The sequence below is a fragment of the Pelophylax lessonae genome (genome assembly GCF_965119305.1).
Source record: "Pelophylax lessonae genome assembly, chromosome: 5".
In the NCBI taxonomy this organism is placed as follows: Eukaryota; Metazoa; Chordata; class Amphibia; order Anura; family Ranidae; genus Pelophylax; species Pelophylax lessonae.
Genome location: NC_138772.1, coordinates 184,268,848 through 184,290,828, shown reverse-complemented (window position 1 = coordinate 184,290,828; position 21,981 = coordinate 184,268,848). Strand labels below are relative to the sequence as shown.

Below are 21,981 nucleotides of genomic sequence, written 5' to 3'. Positions count from 1 at the left end.
ACTTACCAGAAGAACTAGAGGTTTCATCTTTCTTTTCCTCCTCTTCCTTGTCATTGCTTTCTCCACCAGTCTCTGTGCCAGCTTCCCTATCACTATCGGTGTCTTTGGATTCTGACACATTGACAGTTGGCGTGCTAGGTCTGCTGGTGCTATTTGGAAGTCGGCCTCTTCGGCGACCACCAGGACGCTTTGGTGGGGTCTTTATCCTCTCCGCTGTTAGTGCTGCAGCATATTCCTTAGCACCTTCCTAAAAACACAGTAGTCATGCTACATGAGGGGTTGTAAGACACTGGACAAAAATTAAGCTACACTCAAGTTGAAGTTTTTCAGAGTAGCTCCAGGCCAAAAAGGATAACCCACTTTTTAATCCTGATGAATCTACATTCCATTAGCTTCACTGGGGGACAGCTAAGACTTTAGGGTCTTTTACATCCTGTCACCAATAAAGCATTCTAAAGGGGACTTTTTGTCCCCATGTGATGGGGGGAAAAGGAAAAGGCAGGGGAGACCACGTGCAAAATAGTGGATTGCGCTACAGGTTTTATATTGCTGCGCACGCTGGAGTGACTGCAATAATTCTGGTCCCATTTTTTCACAGTTAACTCTAAACTGATGACCTGTAGGGGGTTTTAAAGGATAAGTTCACCTTAAAAAATATAAAAAATGCACATATTTTTGCAGGTAAAAAAAAAAAGTGCATTTAATATTTTTTTATACTGCAGTCTGTAAAGCATTGCACCTGCCATCAGCAGATTGTGGGTGCAATGCCAGGATCCTGCAGACTCTCAGTCAGCAGTTGGCCCCCACCTCCTGTATGGGCAGACAGCTACGGAATTGCAAGAAGAATCAATGGACTACGAGAGTACTCACCAGCGCCCTCACAGTTCATTGAGCACTACAAGCCACCTGCCACGCCGGCTGTGCTGTTTTCAAATTGTGACCGTGGGTACAAGGAGAAATTCCCCCACCCACGGTAACATGCTCCTAAAGGTAAACTTAGCCTTTTAAAACGTTGCCTATGGAAAATTTAGGGTACCAGAGTTTGTCACCTTTATAACTAACGTTATTAAAAAATTTACTGACATTTTGCATTTCCTAAACCGTTGCACTAATAGCGCCTGCTTTAGCATTAGCACCCATTAGGCTTTTTATGTCCTATAAAAGACAATTTAATATGCTTGTAGTTCAACTTTAAAGTAGAATTCCAAAACCTATTTACTTCTTAAAACTGTCCCCTCCCCCTTCAAAACACCCATTCTAACTAACCTGTGTAAGCAAGGTCTGTACATCTGTCCATCCAGTCCAGTCACATGATCAGCTACCCTCTGTCATTCAATGGCCACTGCAGGGGAGAGGAGGGAGTGCTGACAGTGAATGGGCCTTTGAAGCCTATGTGTGACATCACACTACCAGTTTTTGAAGGAGCATACTCTCCTCCCCTCTGCAGCCAGAGCAGGCTGGCACAGGAGAGATCACGTGACCAGACAGGAGCGGCCTGAAACTAGATAAGTACATGCATCTTTCTTACAAAGTTAGGTCAGCATTTTAATCATTATTCTTTTTCAGTTTAGTATTCTACACACGTGATTATAATAGGGGATTATGAATGGCTACTGATTATTAAAAATCATTATCACTCAGTTTTTAAGACAATATATGTAATTGTGCAATGATCCATCTATCTGTAAGTTCAGTCATTTCACAACAATTTCTATTCTTACTGTCCTGAGGGGGAAATATCACACATATTTTGCTAACCATACAAAGCAGTCATAAGCAAGCAAAGCAATCAAATTAAACATCACTTGCCACAATTGGGCCATGCACTGAAAAGCACTACAGAGAAAGCAAAAAATTTATTTGTGAATAGTCAATCTCTTTATGGGGGGGGGGGGGAGAAAAAAAAAAAAAGAGACACAGCATGTGCACGCCATATTTTTGCAACAGCATGATCCTGGAGGCAAGTGCATTGTTTAAGGTTTGGCAAATCTCTTACCTCCCCATCGTTATCAGCTAGACATCTGCCCATTCATCACCACCCTAAAATACAGAATGCAAAGAAAACATATGGGACAAATCTTACCAAAAGCTGGTAACAGTTGGGTCCACAGGGCTTTCCATCATTTGCAGCTTCATTATTTTTTCTTTTGTATGTGTTGGGAGTGGCGTGAAAAGCTTAAAGAAACAAGTGAAAAACAACACAATTGTTATACGATTGCCTTAAGGAGTGTTAAAAAAAATACAGATTTACATCAAGTGGCCTTCCTTCAACAAAGTGTGCCTAACCTGATGCACTGCAGTACTAAAGCTTACATCATGACAGAATAACTATTACTGAAAAAGGTACAAAAGTATATTTTTCTGAATCACATATCAAGAATAAATTTAAGGCCTATAACAAATATTTAAATAAGGAGGGTACTTACGATGCAAGAAGCAATCATACTTAAAACATCTCCTACAAAACAAGGTGTGGAATGAATGAAGACTTTGCTCCCTTTGCACAGATTTTGCATTTGGTCCATCAATGTTTGGGGTGCATTCTGGAGGAAGAGCCCCTGGTAGCTGCTGCTCTGTCAATTCCTTGTACCTGGAAAGTGAAGACATGGTAAATCTAAAATAAGGACACTGATATTGAATCAACAATGCTTAAACATAAAAACTACAATTCTAATAGACACCAGTACTGTATTCAAAATCTAGGATGAGGACTTATGTTAAAATAACTGTCACTCAAAAGCTCCAACAGACGAGTTACCTGCAACATAGACTCTAAATACGTCTATTTCTCCTGCAGCCAACATCACTAAACTCTGCTCTAAAAGGGGAACCTGTCCCACAAAGTCTGTCTCAAGAAGTGACAATCTTCTGTGTTTCCCGCAGCTCTCAGCCCACCAACCTCTACGTTACTAAAGGACACAAAGCGATGCAAGGAAAAAGGAGAGGAACCACTGAGCACAGTAGGGGACACAGGAGACAGACTTCCAGAAGTGTCTGTTTCTGAACAGACTGCACAGGACAATTTCTTCCCATCAGACCAGCATTTATTGGATCGGGCATCTGAAATAGGCAAGTATTTATAGTTGCTTTGCAGGTATAACTCTTAGACTGGAAACTTCACATCACGTTTTACATCAGAGTCTGCAGGATTCCCCTATTACAGTGCAATGGGGAATTCTGCAGACCCTGATGTAAGGGGGAAACCTTATGTAAAGAGGAAGGCTGTGGGCTCTGATGTAAGGTGAGGCTCTAGTGACCAGAGACCCCCTTAAATCACGGTCTGCAGCATTCCCCTTTACATCAGGGTCCGCAGAGTTCCCCCTTACACTGTAAGTAGGAACCCTGCAGACTCTGATGTAAAGGGGAACTCTGTGGACTCTTGTGTAAGGGACGGGGGTGTCTCTGGTGACCAGAGACCCCCTTACACCAGGGTTTCCCTTTAAACCAGTCTGCAGCATTCCCCCTTACACCAGAGTCCACAATATTCCCTTTTACAACAGGGTCTACAGAGTTCCCCCTCCCACTGTAAAAGGGAACCCTACAGACTGATGACTGGGGAGGAACTCTGTGCTGGGTTATATTAACCTGACTTTCATGTAAAAGAAGAAATATGCTTTTTGCCTTTTGTTATACCTTAAGCACTCTGCTAATCGCACTAGCTACAGGTTTGTAGCTTAAATATTGATATATGCACTGAAAATGGTCAAAATAATGGGAATTTTGACTTACCCTTAAAATCCATTTCTCTGATGTTAATTGATGGACACAGCTCCAGATTCTTCTTAACCATTGGGTTATACTGCCCCCTACAGGAGTAGGACACTAAGCAGGAAAAAGCTTGACTACGCCTATGGGCAGTCCCAGGGGGTATACACCCACTATCAGCTACAGGCACTCAGTTTTGTTACAAGCAGTGTCAGAAGAAAGCCAACTCCACAGAGGGGTGGGTGCTGTGTCCATCAATGAATATCAGAGAAATGAATTTTACGGCAAGTCAAAAATCCCATTTTCTCTTTCGTTCATTGACTGACACAGCTCCTGATTCTTCTTAACCATCGGGACATCCAAAAGCAGTATTAACCATGAGGGGTGGGGGAAAAAGCAGAAAAAAATTCCCAAAGCTAACCATAGCCAACCAGGTAACATGGAGGTAAACCATAAACAACTGGAGCTCACCTGAAAAAAAACAACACCCTCAAAAACGACCAGGTCCTCTAAAAACAGCAGCCAGCAAAACCTTGCGACCAAAAGAATCATCCACAGATGCCAGCACATCCACTTCATCCAGAGAGGCATCACAGATAAACTGCAACCCTTGGACCAACTGGTCCGTCAACTCTGCAAAGGCAGGGGGAAGCTGTTCCCCCCCCTCCAGATCCTGGCGCAAAAAGCTTTGCCCACTCCGTCAATGTCTGGGACACCAAGGCAATGGTGAACACCGGCCTAAGGACTAACCGGCCATAGTAAACATGTGTCGGACCAAGGTATCTGCTCTCCTATCAAAAGGGTCTTTAAAAGCCGGAGACTCCTCCACCGGAATTAGAGTGGATTTATTCAGCCTGGAAACCTGAGAATCCACCACAGGTGGTACTGTCCACTTTTTTAACAGGGACTCTTTAAAAGGGATACCTTCTAGCGAAACGTTTAGGTAGCGCCACATTGCGTTTAGGGCAACCCCACTGGCTCACGATAATTTTGTCAAAAATAGGCGTGAAAAGGAAAAACCTTTGCCGCTTTTGAGAATTTGAGCACTGAAGGTGACCGGCGCCTCCGACGCAGCCGCATTCTCCATTTTTAAAGATTCCAGCACCAATACAATCAATGCATCCACCAGCGCTTTTTCATGTGCGGCTGTAGTAGAAGAGGAATCATCCTATAAGAGCACTCAGGGAGCGTGGATGCAGACCCAGTAGAGCAACTCACGCCCGCGGCGGCCAGATCAGACTCAGGATCTGAGGAGACAGAGGAGGCAGTGGATGCTTTTTAGTGGTCCGTTTATGCAGGACCATATCAACCTTAGACACTGAGAACTCCAGGGCCGCTGCCATTGCAGACAGGGTGGACTGGGATCCAGAAGGGTCTGCAGCCTCAGAGGTGGATCAGGTGGTGAAATTTGCTCCAGGGACTCCATGGTTAACCAGGGAAATCCACAGGCAAAAAATGAGAAACACTGCTAAGTGACCCCCCGCCTGCCATGCTAGCAGCACCACAGGTCCCAGCACAACCAGCCGCTGCTATAGCAGAGAGAGGGAGAGTCGCAAGGCACCCACAGGAAATCACATCCCTCGGTCAGGCACAGAGCAGAATCCCAGATGCTGCCCACCATGCAGCGATCAGAGAGAGAAAGAGTAAGTCCAGGAGTCTGCACTAGAGGTCAACCACCGCCCATAAGGCTCCGAAAACATGGCCGCCGCTCCATTCAATTGGAAACCACAAGAAAATGGCCGCCGGACTACACAAACATGGCCGCCAATATATACCGCCAGCCACCAAAAGACAAAATGTCAGCTCCCAGGAACCACAGGGGACATTGGGGGGGCTCTAGTGGGAGTGCCCACAAGGAAAACTTCCCCCAAAAGGCAACCCCCCCCCCCAATCGCCCGCTTGACACGCCCAAAACGCACCTGGACAGATATGGCCACCCCCTTGGGTGGAAAGGAGGAGCAGCTAGGTGTGGGTAGATGGGGGTGGTCCACAGGGGACGTCGACATATGGGGGGGGGGGGGAACCCAGGGGTCCGACCGTCCCAGGGAGGGGCCCAAGTACACCCCAAAAGACCATCAGGGAAAGGTGGGGGACTACTTACCATACCATGGAACCGGGCGGGCACCACTTCAAGCAGACCACGTCGCCATCGGAATAGGGGTGCTGCGGGCCAGGAGGCACGCTGCGATTTAGGCTGGGACCAGGTTGTATGCATCCTCGCGAGACGTTTAACTCGCAGGCCAGCCATTATCCAGTGGAGCTGGGGCCTGCACACGCTCACTGGGGAGACTGTAAGGATCTAAAATAGCCAGTCCGTCGCTCCGGCAGTTGACTGTAGGTCTCACAGGAACAGAAGACCCACACAGTGACCAATGACATTTTAGAGGGGCTGGGGGGAAGGAGGGAAACTGAGGTCCCACCATCCCAGAGAGGGGCCCACATCCACCACAAAACCCTCCAGGAGTAGAGAGGGGACAACTACTTACCATACCAGGAGCAGGATGGGCACCGCTCCGGACAGACCACCCCTCCATCGTAATGTGGGTGGTGTCAGCCAGGAGAAATGCTGCAACTCAGGCTGAGGCCAGGTCGTATGCGTCCTCGCAAGACATTTAACTTGCAGGCCAGCCCCTGTCCAGTGGGACTATGTCGCGGCCAACCTAGCGCAGCGCTGTGGTCTTCACGCGCTCGCTGGCCAGATTGGGGGGGGGGGGGGCTACCCTCTGGATCTAGATTATCCCGTCTGTCCACCAGTCTGGCAATTAATTGTAGATTCTCACAGGATCAAAATATCAAAGATAAGAAAAAATTGCCAGGACCAGAGATCCCAGCAAGGAACTAGGTCCTTCTCCTGACTAGGCAGATAAAAACTAAGTGCCTATAGCTGAGATGGGGTGTATACCCCCTGGGACTGCCCATAGGCGTAGTCAAGCTTTTTCCTGCCCAGTGTCCTACTCCTGTAGGGGGCAGGTTAAGAAGAATCAGGAGCTGTGTCCATCAGTGAACGAAAGAGAAATTTGAATGGTTAGTAAATTTTTTGTGTCATGTCAGTAGATTTCACTTTGGGAGGTTGGCCACCCTGTTTCAAGCACAGGAATAGAGGGCAGATTTTCCAATGTGGGCGCACTTTCCAGTGACCATGGTGACAACCAAGAATTCCCTCACTTTGGAGGGATTTCCTCTCACTTGATGCTATGGGACAGGAAATGAAGAAAAATCTCCCCAACGGGAGCCAGATGGCCAAGAAATTGACAGGTGTTGTAACCCTCCATTACTCTTTCCAAAATAAAAAATGCCCTTAGTTCTACTTTAAATTGTGCTCTATGTGTACCACTGGGGAGAAGCCTCTTCAGTTCATGTTCCAGAGATAAAACAGAAGTCAGTGGAAATCTCTCAAAGCAAGGAGAATTATTCTCTTAGACAGTTGTCCCTGGAACAAGTGTCCCTATTGGAAGATTTCACTCACCTCTTGTTCCAGGGGGGTGGAGCTTTATATTATTCATACAAAAAATGAGTCTATTAACACCTGATTTTCAGTGGAAATTATAGTGCACTAGGGTTTCAGGAGACAAGATTACATGACAAAATCACAAGCACGTTTACCAGTTACTGATTGTAGATTAAACTAGCCACTAGACCAAGTCAAAAATTATTAGGCAACAAATATTATGCAGCATGCTGGGAGCTTTTTGCATATTGGTTTAAATTGCTCGTCTTTCCTGAATATGTTTTCAATGCATTTTCATTCAGTAGATTCTTAGCAAATCAAAGAGCCACAATAGCTTTAGGCTGTTTATGGCAAAAGTAATTTACATTTTTACCCAACACCACAAGTAAACCGAAAGCAGAGGTAGTGTATGTACCAGAAATGCTGCACGGGACCTTAGTTACAACTCCTAACAGTAACTGATCTTTTATTGATGGGTGCTTGAAAAGAATGCCACAGATGGTGCCATGCCAGAAACAAATGCAAAAGCACTCCAAATAAATGATTTTAATTTGTTTATTATGAAGACAGTATCACATAAGGCATAAGAGACCAATGTTTCAGGGCCTCGCAGGGACCCTTTATCAAGGTAACTTAGTCACAGAGTCATTTCTAAAGCATTATCTGTGTTTACATCTGTCATTGTCTGTAAATGGTGTAAAAAGGCAATTTAACAAGTTTGGGGACTTTTTTTTTTTTTTTTTTTTTTATTGTAGAGTTTGGAACTCTACTGATCAGAAGTCTTTGTGTGCTAATGTCAGCATTCCTGGCAAGATGTATAAATGCTATTTATAAAACTGCATGGTTTCCTTTTCTGTCATTTTGTAAAGTCCACTACGAATACATAAGGTTCTGCAAAGAATTATCAGATGATTAGCACAGCCAGCATAATACAGAAGTGGATGATAGATAATGCATATAGGCAGAGCCTCCAGTATATGCACACTGAATGACTATTAGTAGTACAGTCACAATCCAAACATCAGTAAATAGAAGTTTGATTGTCTTCCAAAGGACAAATCCACCCAAAACAGAGATTTGAATCTGGTGTGGTAGCTTTTATGAGTCACATGCCTTCTTTTATCCCCTCAGGGACTCCAATCAGAATTCATAGTTCTGCCCAGCTGATGAGACTACTACAAAACCAAATGATAGCATTCCACACCCATGTTGAATTATCACTCATTTAAAGAGGATCAGTCAGGAATCAGAGTCTGCACTCCTGAGTGTCAAACCAGATATATGAGCTCTGTATCAGGCTGTAAGGCCCACACTGTCTGACTCCTCTCCTGCATGAGCTCAGGATCAATATGGGACCTTAAAGAAAAATAAAGGAAATTAAAAATCACAATCTTCTTTAGAATGCACACTAAGCTATGCACACTTTGGTGACGAAATTAATAAACTCTCAAGTGCATGTGCAGGGGTTTTGTCATCCCCTGCCAGCCACTTAAGACATAGATCCTGTACCTGTTAAAAGCCAGGGAGAAACCGTTGGCTCCAGCAAGGGAGCTTGCGAAAGTTTCCTGCATGTAAACCTGACAGCACTCTTGGTATATGACAGTTGGAGTTTTTTATGGGCACTAAATTCAGGCAGGAGATTAGACAGACTCTGTGGGGGCTTCCAGTCTGCCTCACAATCGTGCTCTACAGGCGGTCCCCGGGTTACAAACATCCGACTTACAAATGACTCCTACTTACAAACAAAGGGAGACAACAGGAAGTGAGAGGAAATCTTCCCATAGGAAGGGAAATCCACTCCTGTAAGAGTTATAATGGGAAAAAGGTGTCTCCACTGAAGATTTATCACCAATCCTTATTTCCACAACATCCCAATATCTTCAAACTCCAATTGTCATGGGGACAAAAAGTGAGGTGAAATCTTCTGAACAGGGGCACAGACAGCAAAACAAACCTTAAAGAGGTGTTAACCCTTCCCTATGCTATCCAAAAAAAACTTAAAAATAATTTTTTTGGCTGGAGCTACACATAACAAATGTACCTGTTCCGACTTAGAAACAAATTCAACTTAAGAACAAACCTACAGACCCCATGTTGTTTGTAACCCAGGGACCACCTGTAACCGGAAGTGAAAACATAGTTACAGATTTGGTAAAGTTGAATAAAGACATTAGTCCATCCTGTTTAACCTGTGTAGGTTCATGTCAAAAATCATTTCCCATATCCCTGTATACTATGTTCCCTAAGATGCATGTCCAAGAGTTTTTTAAACCTATAACCACTTCCTGCGGACACCAATGATTGTGGAAGTGAGTTCCACATTCTTACCGCCCTGCCAGTTAAAACCCCCCTACGCAGCTTAGGGTTAAACCGTTTCTCTTCCAATTTTAACGAGTGGCCCAGTGTCTTCATAAGGTCCGTACACACGACAAGAAAATCGGGAGTAAAATTTCCTTCGAACGATCTGCCGATTTTCGGATCATTAGTATGGGGCTTTCGACAGCCGATTACGATTTTTCGTATGACAAAAGCTGAATGTGCAGGTTATAAAATTTCTATTGTGAGTGAACACAACGTCCAATTTTGAAATGAAAGAACACATACAAAACAATTCAATACGACATCACTTCTGAAGTTGAATTCTGTCGTACGAGAATTTTCTTATGTTGAGTAACCTCTTCACTTTCGATATGAGACTAGCATGCAACAGAAAACGGACGAAAATTCGTCCAATAATCTAAATGTGTGTACTAGGCTTTACACTTCCTGAGACTGAATAGTTTTCTTCCTATGCTGGGATCACCACTGAGATATTTGTGTATCACTATCATATCTCATCATAAGTGTCTCTTCTCCAGGAAGAAGAAGTTTAATGCTTGTAGTCTTTAAAGAATACAAGTTAATATTAAAAAAATTTAGTGATCATTGAAAGGTATAGCTGTACTAAATAGCAATTCAAAATTAGAATTTCAGATTACTGCAAATGCTCATTGTGATCACTTTAAAAGATACATAAGATGGCGAGTTATAATACCCAGCAATGTTCACCCAAAATAGAAATGATCAACTTTGGTGGCGTTTCTCTTTAACCGGTTGCCGACCGCCGCACGACTATATACTGCGGCGGTCAGCCCCGGCCAGGCAGAGTGACGTATCGGTACGTCACTCGCCTGTCACTGACTTGCGAGCCTATCGCGGGCGGGCGCGCGCCCGCCGAGGCGCGCGCCCGCTGCGGCTCGTTCACAGGCAAGTCAGTGCGTGTGACCGGCGGACTCGATGTCCACCAGTCACACTGCGATCGCTCCTGTGAAGGGAGAAAGACAGAGCAGCTTGTGTAAACAAGCTGCCTGTCAGTTCTCCCTGTGTAAAAGTAAAGATCTGACCGTTCTACTATGTAGAACGGTTGATCTTTGCTTTTACACCAATAGGAATGTCCCTACACAGTAGAAAGCACGCCCCTAGGACACACTTAACCCCTCCCTGTCCAATAAAGTTAACCCCTTCCCTGCCAGTGTCATTTTTGCAGTAACAGTGCATATGTATAGCACTGATTACTGCAGTAATGTCACTGGTAACCCCAAAAGTGTCAAAAATGTCAGTCAAGGGTCCGATCTGTCCGCCGCAATGTCGCAGTACCGAAGAAAAAAATCGCAGATCGCCGCCATTACGCGTTAAAAAAAAAAACACCAAAAATGACAAACATCTTTCTCTTTGTTAGTAAACGCGATAACTTTTGCGCAAACCAATCAAAATACGCTTTTTGCGATTTTTTTTTTACCAAACATAGGTAGCATAAAACAAATTGGCCGAAAAATGTTAAAAAATTTTGATTTTTACTTTTTTTTTTGGGGAATTTCATATAAAAAAATGTGAAAAATATTGTTATTTTTGCAAAATTTACGCTCTTTTTTTGTTTATAGCGCGTGATCAAAAAATCGCACAGGTGATCAAATACCACCAAAAGAAAGCTCTGTTTGTGGGAAAAAAAGGACGTCAAATTCGTTTAGGTACAGCGTCGCACGACCGCGCAATTGTCCGTTAAAGTCACGCAGTAAAAAAATCGCAAAAAAAACCCTGGTCCTTTAGCAGCCAAATCCTCCGGGGCTTAAGTGGTTAACATACGCTTGCATTAAATAATTTTGTATAATACAGATTCCCAAGGTCTATCCTAATATTTAGACACAATACTTCAAGGCATGGATGTAACATGCCCCTATGATGAAAGAATGTATCTTGATATAAAAATGAGAATCTCTAAACGCTGCTACAAAGAAGGTGAAAATACCCTTTCATGTAGCTCATTCAGGATATACATAAAATCATGTCAGGCTTCCAATGGCAGCATCAAAACCACATTATCTGTACTTGGAATTGCTTTAGCCAGACCTTAAAAACAGAAAAAAAAATAAATGTTGCATAAATTATGCATGTATGGTTCTCATACAGGCAAACCAAAATGGAAGTATTCGGTGTGAGAAAAAAAAAAAAACAAAGGCCAAAGTATAGTCAGTAATGCCACAGGATATTGACATTAAAAGGAGAAGTATGGGAAAGGCAAATAAATAGTGCATATTACCCTCATGCTTCCATGCCTTTTCTTTTTTTTTCTCAGTCTTTTAGTTTGTTTAGTAGACACTTGAAGTGTCAGGAAATGGCCAGTAACAGTCCCCTTTCTGTTTGAAAGTTTAGAGTTGGCGGATACAACTCTAGCATTCCTCCCACTCTTTCAGTCCCTCCTTCTCTTTGACATGTGGCTGCTCTTGGCAAATGGGCACACACCTTAGCAGCAAGCCAGAACATGCACGTTTTCCATGTGTCTCCATTTTCATAGAAACATGTCAACACCAGAAAGCGGAGGCAGTGAGAAGTCGTGCACGGTCTTCACTTTCAGCAGCTCCCCTGTCTGTGTTCTGGGCTGCACATTCAGCAGCAGTCTGTGTCCTCTCTTCAACTCCTCTGATACTTCCAGGGCTTTGGTTTTCCCCCTGCGCCCGCAGATTTCTCCCCCCCCCCCCCCCCCCGATACCCATCACTCACATACAATGCCTGTCGGCTTGGAGCACGAGAGGTTATCAGGAGGGGGAAGGGGTCGGTACAGGAACAGCATATTATCTTGTTCAGCGATCCCTGGATACTCTCTGCACATTATATGCAGACAGGAAGACATCAACCACTTATGTCCTGTCTATTGGTTTGTGAATAAACAGTGAGATGTGTTCAATACACTGCAGTGCTGCAGGGGAGAGGGAAACAGGAGTCCCCCATCTTCAGCCAGTGTTCCAGTGTGAATTCAATTTTTAACTGGAATGTAAAAAGAACACTTCAGTGATCTCTCTTTTAGTCACTAAACTGCTCCTGATATTACTGAAGGCACGTCTGTGAGCTCCGGATCATCTGTTAGAAGGAAAAGGGGGAGGGGGGGAAGCTATGCTATATGAACTCTCCTGAACGAGAAGAGAGCCCAGAGCCGACATCAATCACAAAAAGGAAGGGGGGCGGATCCAGACTCCCATTATCCTGATGACCAGGACCGCTGATAAGGCAGTACAGCCAGCCCTCCTCTACTGGGCCTGGGCCCCATCAGTTGAAAAGGGGGGGACCAGGCACTGTCTTATTGCAGACACAAATCCTCGTCTGCCTCCCCCTGCAGCGTTGCCAGCTTCTCCTCCTCCCCCTCCCTCCGGCTGCACTGCAGGGGGATATTTCAGGAAGGAGAGTGGGGAAGGTCCAGTAAATGTAATTTACTAGCCCTTTCCTTTCCTGAAGGAACATTGAGCGATCAGTACCAAATCACTCCTGTGTTCATTCATCACTGAAACACTGTTTATTGTTACGATGCCTCAGTTTGTCAATGAGCAGAAAGCCTCAGAGCACTTCCTATTCATTCATTCATCTGTGCAGCTGAGGCTGTAGAGAAAGGAACTGATAAAATCTATGTCCTCAGTCAATTTCGGCCCGGGGGGGGGGGGGGGTGCCTGTCCGGTAGGCTGTATGGGGCCCCCTGATTTCTAACAGCAGCCTTGGTGATGACACTTCATGAAAGTCTATAGCCCCTCCCACAGGTAAAGAATGCTATTTTAACAGACTTTCAGAGTGTAGGAACCCTCTGTAGGCACTAGTAGCTCATGAGGATTGAGATTAAGCAAAAAAAAAAAAACATACTTCTCTTTTAAAGCAGCCTATTATGCACTGCAGAATATGTATTCAATTTATAATCATCTATCAAGGAAAAGGCATATGCTGCCAACGACAGTCACAGACTAAGTCCTTAAATAATTGTAAAGTCTCTTTTTTTTTTTTCTTTAATTAACAAACATATTATACTTACCTCCTCTGTGCAGTTGGTTTTGCACAGGGCAGCCCGGATCCTCCTCTTCCCAGGCCCTCGTTTCTGCTCTTGGCCCCTCCTCCCTATCGAGTGCCCCCACAGCAAGCAGCTTGCTATGGGGTCAACCGAGCAGAGTTGCAGCTCCATGTCCATTCAGACACGGACATGTCATTAGGCCATGCCCCTCTCTCTCCTGATTGGCTCACTGACTTTGATTGACTTTTTTTATTTGTATCTCAGTCAGTCAGGAGGAAGAGTCCCAGGACGGCCGAAGGGGCTCAGGTAAGGATTAGGGGTGCAAGGGGGGCTGCTACACACAGAAGGCTTGTTATCTTAATGCAAAGAATGCATTAAGATAGAAAACCTTCCTGACTTTATAACTCCTTTAAAGCTACCTCTCGGTGACCCTTTAAGTAGGCTTTAGGAGATAGTGTGGCTTCTGTATCATGTGACCACTGTGACCGACTCTCATAGCAGTCACATGATTAGAAGCCCCTCCCGCTGGTTCCTGATCAGAAGCCATGACCGAGAGCTGTTAGAGACAGCTCAGTCAGTGCGTTGTGAGCACGTTCTCAGCACACAAACCCCCTGCTGCCTTGAATGCATATTTGTGGCAGCTGGATGTTAGGTCCACCTTTTTGTCAAGAGCATAACTTTCAAAACCACGCAAGAATAATGCATGATCTGGAATTTGATTGCCTTCTATAGATTGGCAGGGAAAAAAAAAAATCATTAGGAGCCAGAAATCCAATGAGGCAACAATCGGAGATCTGAGAAAGAAGGGATTCCTTTGAAACATGTTACAAATCCCCCCCCCCCCTTTCCATCAGCACATAGAGCCACCACGAGGCATTAGGTAACAGCACAGAACTCTGTTTGTTGGCAGTCTTTTTGACACCTGTCAGAGCAGGTCCCTGTGATGCCAGCCAGAGGATCTGGAGCTGCTGTTCCTGCACACAGCCTTTGTATCCATCTTGGTGATTCCTAGTGCCCAAGCTGATTTTCAACAATTTTAACTGCAAGTGTGCTATTTTTACACTCAATTAATGTATACTGTCATGCTAATGAGGATCTTGTGCCCCTGTTTTATTGTGGTTTTGAGCTGTCTTAGATCATCCTGGATCGCCTCTGGAAGCTGCAAGATCCTCTTATTCAATGCCCCTTGATCATCTCTCTGATCAGACTGAATTTTATTGATTTTAAGAACATTGGACTTAGAAAGCTGGGACTTGTAGTGCCCTTTACTGGTTTGTAGATTTGCTTTTACAATGAGACAACAATGGTACTGATTTTTTTTTATGTTGTTATCCAATTGAAGCACGTTTTATTGTCCCTCAAAAGTAATTGTTATTGCCTTTGCAGTATCCTAAAGTCAACATGCATTTGTCCAGTAGTATTACAGCAACTTTTTTCACCTCTGCACTGGATTTTTCTAAACTAAAAGCCAGCTTGTATGCTTTAGAACACAAAACTCATATATAATAAACCAGAGGATTAAAATGATTCTATGTTCACAGACAACGGAGATACAAATATGAAGCAATATACACAAGGTCATAACGTTGCTTACTTCTCTTTCAGCTCTTCTGTTGTTCCCTTGTCAGGAAACATGGAAGATATTGCCTCGAAGATTTTATCAGAAGGAAACTTCCGTGGCAGCTCGGTGACCTTGTCTGGTAGGAAATGTAAAGTGAGGTTTAATTGCACACATTCAGGGATTACAAGGGTAAAAGAAAAACACTGACAACCACTCACCATCCATGCTGTCATCCTGATCCTTTTCTTTGTCATCTCTGTCATCGTCTTGATTGTCATCACCATCCTCATCATCTTCATAATCACTGTATTGGCTTAGGGCATTAACCAACTCCACAAATATCTCATCATTAATAAAACCACACTCTGCAAAAAAAAAAAAAAAAAAAACAACTATAGATCACTCACTTCAATAAAATGCAGGGACATCAATAAAATTAGAAACAAAATTTTGGTATATTTGGGCAGGACGTCTCAATGTCAACCAACAAAAACTATACTACCTAGGCAATACAAGTGCCAATGGCTTCTAAGGGTCCTTTCACAGGGGTTTTACCCCCGGCGGATCCCTGCTGAGCAGGTGGATGACAGGTTCATCTCTGCTCTGTGTGCAAAGACAGACCTGTCAGATCCCCGCTCTCCTCTATGGGAGATCAGATGAAAACAGACTGCCTGTCAGTTTTTATCGGATTCTATCCGATCCTCCAGATGGATAGAAAATAGGGTTTTGAGCCGTCTGGATTTCACGGACAGGATCAGATCGGATAGCAGCACATTTCAGCGGACATGTCACTGTTGACATCTGCTACTCCATGGGGGGGTGCATCCAATCAGGTCCGCCTGAAAAACTGACAGGCGGATCAGATCAGAAAGCACGTATGAAAGGGCCCTAAGTTTGCTTTAAATGTAGCAGGCCATAACATTTTTGCTACACAAAAAGCTGCCAACATGATCATGAAAATGACTGAACAGTTGCAGGATCACTCCTTTTGCTATGCGTAAAAAAGAACTAATAATGATCAAAAGACAGTTCCCACTATACTGGAATATTATGTTTTTTTCATTTCCAGCTTACTACAGTAAATAAAAAAAAAAAAATAATGAAAAAAAAAAACTGTCCCAAGTCTTTTGGGGGGGGGGGGGGGGGGTAAACGAGGCTTTAGTGAAGACTACTGAGTATTTCTTGTCAACATTACACAGCACAAATATATAACCAATACATTTATTAGACCAAGTATAGAAATAAATACAGAAAAAAAACTGATAAAGGAACATCTTGGGCTGCAGTACTAAAAGTCGGAGCTAGGTTTACTTTTAGCCAACTAGATTTCTCAAAACTTTTAGAAATCACACCATAGTGTAACTGGATACAAGTTCATGTTTAAAGAATTTGTCAAAATAGTGGCAAAACAGCCAGATATACAAGCTGGAATCATTCCGGTTCCCAGGATTGCCTAAAATTGTGACATGCACATGTGTGTATTTCACAAACACAAAAATAGAAGCATTTCAGCATTTTACATTGCTGGTGTTCCCACCAGCTCAGCCTGACCCATGATCGCTATAGAACAAGAGCTTTGCATAGCTGCCAAGAGATTTGGCTGGAAGAAAACATGACCACTAACAGCTGCAATTATCAGCCAGCTAGACAAAAGGCTTCAACCAAGGACACAAACATGTTAAAAAGACATTTACCCTTTCCTAACCAAAATACAATATAACAAACAGAAAATAATTAGCGAATAATTTGGCGAGATATGGCCATGTTCAGCACTATAAAGAAATTAAAAGCAATACTACCAACTTATTTCATGATTTCTGTGTGAATAGCAAATTATGCTATGCAGATAAAGAGAAATTGTAGTGGTTTTGTATGCGTTTTCCTTCCTATCGTCAGGACTTAAAGTGATATTACAAAGATTAAATAATTTTTTTTTTAAAAAAGCATCTTATACTTGCCTGTTCTGTGCAATGGTTTTACACATAGCAGCCCCAATCCTTCTCTTCTCAGGTCCCAATCGGGCGGTCCTGGCTCCTCCTCTTCTCTGAGTGCCCCCATGGCAAGTTGCTTGCTATGGGAGCACTCGTACGTGCTCACTCCTGTGCCCTGCTCTGTGTGTACCCCCCCCAATTTGCTTACTGGCTGTGATTGACAGCAGGGGGAGCCAATGAGGAAGAAGAGAACTGGAAAGGCAGCCGCTCTTGTGCACATCGCTGGATCAGGTAAGTATAAGTGGGACTGCAAGCCGAAGGTTTTTACCTTTGTGCATAGAACACTGGTAAAAAAAAACCTTCAACCTTTACAACCACTTTAAAGCAGAACTAAAGTTCTGTAGTCACAAAATGCAAGCATTTGTTTGTAATTATATTTTATTGTGGTGTGTATGAAACCCAACTGAATTATTAAAAATAATTTTAACACAAAATGCAAGCAGGGAGGCTCTTCATTGCAGAAAAGACATGCAATGTCTCTTCTGCAATAAAACACACCTACATGCCTGCTCACAACATTCTCCGGCTTGTAAACTGACATGCGCATGCACAGCTCAGCTTGCATCACCCGCGCAGTCTTTGTACCATTATCCAACGCCAGTCAATATCACACAGAAGATGATGTCAGTACCAGCAAAGAATTATTTTGACCCAGAACAAGTAGGCAGTTTGGGAGATCTGGCTTCACTCGCTGTGGGTGACTGAATCAGAAAGGAAGTCAGAATGACAGTTACAACTTGCATTTTTGGGAGGTTAACTTGCATATCTCTCAGAAAAAGTTTCCAGTAACAAAGAACTTCGGTTAATATAGAAAGCAGGATATGGTTTTCAAACGGTGTTGAAATGACTAAAAAATCCAATCAATAAGTTAACCTAATATCACAGAAGCAAAAAGGTTCTAGCAACTATGAATGCATGTTTACTCATAGAGAGCATTGGGCTAATGAACAGCACAGCTTAAGCAGGAACAGACCAGGGAAAGCCCCGGCCTATACTAAAACTGGAGTCATTTCTCCTAGTTCAGACCTAATGAACTAGAACACAGAAAGAAGATTTAACATCAACAGATTATTTAACACTATTTTAGTCAACTAAAATGTGACAAACTAACAATTCAGATGACTAAAATAGGACTAAAACGAAAATGGCATTAGTCAAAATTAATACTGTACTAAAACATAAGAATTAGTAGGGGGCATCTACTAAGCTTCTTAAAAACGGTAGTATCCTCTGAGTACAAAAAAAAAAAAAAACCCCTGCGAGACAAATGGCATAATGTGCTAGTATGCATCGCATAACAGCACATTATGAAATACTTACCTTAGAACGAAGCCCACACATGGTCGCACCAGACACCGCTAAGCGAGCTGTCCTGTTCCCTCGGCGTCTCCGGCGCTGTGAGTGGCCGGAGCCACGATGACGTCACTCGCGTGAGCGCGGGAGTTCACTTTGCGGCAAGGAGCTCTGAAGTTCCACCGAACCTTCAAAGCGCATGCGCCGCTGGGGTCAGCAGCAGAATTCAGGGTGATTATCTCCTAAACCATGCAGGTTTAGGAGATATTAACTTTACCTACAGGTAAGCTTTATTATAGGCTTACCTGTAGGTAAAAGTTAAAAAGAGTACACTACCGCTTTAATATTTAATGTTGGTAATATATTCAGGTAATATGTGCAATGGCATTACAGCCAATAGAGTATACAGTATTTTTTTTTTATATTTTAAAGTTGCACTTCTGTTTGTCAAAAAAGCATCAGCAATATTTTTTCTCGTTTGTAAAAATGGGATTTTTGACTTACCGTAAAATCCATTTCTCTGATGTTCATTGACGGACACCGCCCCTGATTCTTCTTAACGCTTTGGGTTATATTGCCCCCTACAGGAGTAGGACACTAGGCAAGAAAAAGCTTGACTACGCCTATGGGCAGTCCCAGGGAGTATACACCCACTCTCAGCTATAGGCACTCAGTTTTGTTACAAGCAGCGTCAGAAGAAAGCCAACTTTACAGAGGAGTGGGTGCTGTGTCCGTCAATGGACACAGAAAAATTGATTTTAAGGTAAGTCAAAAATCCAATTTTCTCTTTCATTCATTGACGGACACAGCTCCTGATTCTTCTTAACCATTGGGACGTCCCAAAGCAGTGTTAAACATGAGGGGTGGGGGAAAAAAGCAGAACAAAATTCCCAAGGCTAACCATAGCTAACCAGGTAACATGGAGCTCAACCATAAACAACTGGAGCTCACCTGAAAAAAACAATACACCCTCAAAGGAGGACCAGGTCCTCTAACCAGCAGCCAGCAAAACTTTGCGGTCAAAAGAAGCATCCGCAGATGCCAAACACTTCCACTATCAAAAAATTAGTAAAAGTATGCACCGACGACCAGGTGGCCGCCTTGCAAACCTAAATCACTAATACTTGATGACAGAAGCCCAGGATACACTAAGCACCCTAGTAGAGTGCTCCTTGACAGGGAAAGGGGGAACCTGACCCCTGATGCAATAGGCCTGAACCACCGACTGATCCAACTAAAAATGGTCGCAGAAGAAGCAGACAACCCTTTGGGAGGTCGGTCCGTGAGCACAAATAGAGAGTCTGATTTGCTAAAAGACTCCATAGCTGCCAGGTACACCCTAATTGCCCGGACCACATCCAAGGCATGCAAGGGAATTTCCTTTGGATGTTTCGGCTGGGACACAGAGAAGGCAACACAATGTCTTCATTCAAATAAGCACCACCTTATCCTTGTGAATCCCCAAATAAGGTGAACGACAGGATAACGGTGCTAGTTCCGACACCCTGCGCACAAAAGCGATAGCCACCTAAAAAGGCCTCCTTCTGTGACAGTGTAAGCAGGGAAATCTCCCGAATATTTTCAAAGGGAGGCTTCTATAGAGCTGAAAGCACCAAACTAAGATCCCATGGTGGCAACGGAGCCCGCACTGGAGGAACCAAAATGCCAGACACCCTGAAGAAAGGTACGCACCATGAAGTGTGTGGCCAAAGGTCGTTGGAAAAAGACCACCAAAACCGATACCTGGCCCTTGATGATACTCAAGACCGATATCTGTTCAAGGAGGGAAGGCGTAGTTCAGACGATACTGACTCCACTGGGTCACCAGCGCATCTGTTGCATCTGCCAGAAAATCCCTTGACCGAGCCACAAACCTCGGCACCCTTCTGTTGAGCCGAGGCACCAACCGATCCACCTCCAGTGTGCCTCACTGGAGACACAGCTGATCAAACCCCTCAGGATGAAGGTACCACTACCCTTGGTCCAACGCCTGCTGACCAAAATCACCCGCTGCCAATTTTCCACCCCAGGAATGTGTACGGCGGAGAGTGCTGGAACTAACTGTTCTTCCCACCTTAGAATGCTGGCTATCTCCAGAGCACTTCTTGTGCCCCCTTGGTGATTGACATAAACCACAGCCATGGCATTGTCGGATTGAAGGCGCACTGGACATCCCTGAAGACGATCTGTCCAATGATTCAGACACAGTCTGATCGCTCATAGTTCCAAGACATTGATCGGTAGTTTTGACTATTCCAGTGTCTAGATCCCCTGAGCAGAATGTTTGCCGAGTATGCCTCCCCAGCCGTACAGGCTGGTATCCGTGGTGACCACTGTCCAATACAAGGGGAGAAAGGATTTTCCCAGCCAAAGCGCCAGAGAGTGAAGCCACCATATCAGGGACTCCTTTGTTCTCCCCATACAGACCCTGTAACCGGTCTAGGGACAGGTGCAGGTTGGAAGGAAAAAACCTAGCCAGGGGACAAGAGTGAAACTCGATCTTGTAGCCTGACCGAATGACTTGTCGAAAAAAAACCTCTTATGAGCCAAGAAGGAAGGTCCACATCTAAGACAAGGTTCCTTGCCCTTAGAAGCCTGTGGAAGAAAGGTACTCTTCCCCCCATGAGAAATTTAATGATGTCATCCAGGGTAACTCGAAACAGATAATCTCAAAAGGGAAGATCAATCGAGGCCTTTTTAGAAGTCTGGTCCGCAGACCAGCATTTGAGCCAAAAGACACGCCGAAGGACCACCACCAAAAGAGAGAGGTGAGCCATCAGGGGAGCCACGTCCAAAGAGGCATCAAAAAATAAACTGCATCCCTTAACCAGCTGGCCCAACACCTTAGCAAAGGCAGGAGGGAGCCGTTCTCCCTCCAGGTCACGGCGCAGGAGCTTAGCTCACTTGTCAGAGTTTGCAACATTAGGGCAATGGTAAATACCAGCCTCATTGCCAAACCAGTCAAGGTATACATAATGCGGGCCACAGCCTCTGCCTTCTGGTCAGCCGGATCCTTAAAGGCTGGGGACTCTTCCACCGGAATCATGGTTGCCTTGTTTAATCTGGAAACCGGAGGGTCCACCACTGGTGGCACAGTCCACTTCTTAAGGAGAGACTCCTCATAGGGGCAACGCCTAGTAAAGCACTTTGGTCGTCACCACTTTTTTGCGACAATTCTGTCAAAATAGGCGGGGAAAAGAAATACCTTTGCCGCTCTGGATGACTTGTGAGTGCCAAAGGGTACCTGTGCCTCCGTCGCAGCTTCAGCTGCATCCTCCATCTATAGGATCTCATGCACAGATACAATCAGTGCATCTACCAGCGCCTCTTCATGTAGGGTCGCAGACGTGGAGGAATCCTCCTCACTATCAGAGGACTCCAGGCGCCTGGTCGCAGACCCAGCAGGATGACCCACGTCCGAATCAAGGCAAGCCCACAAGCCACCTCTACCCGGGACACAAGGGACTCCAGGACCGCCGTCAGTGCATAGATGGATGGTTGGGACCCACAGCCTCAGAGAGGGGATCAGGTGGGGAAACGCACAGCTGCCCCAATGCGTTCACCTGACAGGCAGGAGTTTGCCTGCCAGTTTTGCACACAATCCTTGTGTGAAACCCCCCAGGTCAGGTCCATACGACATAAAAACCTGGCAGCGAAAGAGTCATAAAAAAAAAAAAAA

The 21,981-nt window shown here is 44.4% G+C and overlaps 1 protein-coding gene across 1 annotated transcript in view; it reads right to left on the bottom strand.

Annotated features, from left to right (window-relative positions):
* Positions 1–21,981, bottom strand: part of EZH2 (enhancer of zeste 2 polycomb repressive complex 2 subunit) — a 120,825-nt gene that overhangs the window by 38,957 nt on the left and 59,887 nt on the right. The window contains exons 6-10 of the mRNA XM_082258156.1: positions 15,237–15,383; positions 15,052–15,154; positions 2,427–2,590; positions 2,084–2,175; positions 7–247 (exon numbers count right to left, since the gene is read on the bottom strand). Of these exons, the coding sequence (XP_082114282.1) occupies positions 7–247; positions 2,084–2,175; positions 2,427–2,590; positions 15,052–15,154; positions 15,237–15,383 (747 nt within the window). The remainder of the gene's footprint in view (positions 1–6; positions 248–2,083; positions 2,176–2,426; positions 2,591–15,051; positions 15,155–15,236; positions 15,384–21,981) is intronic.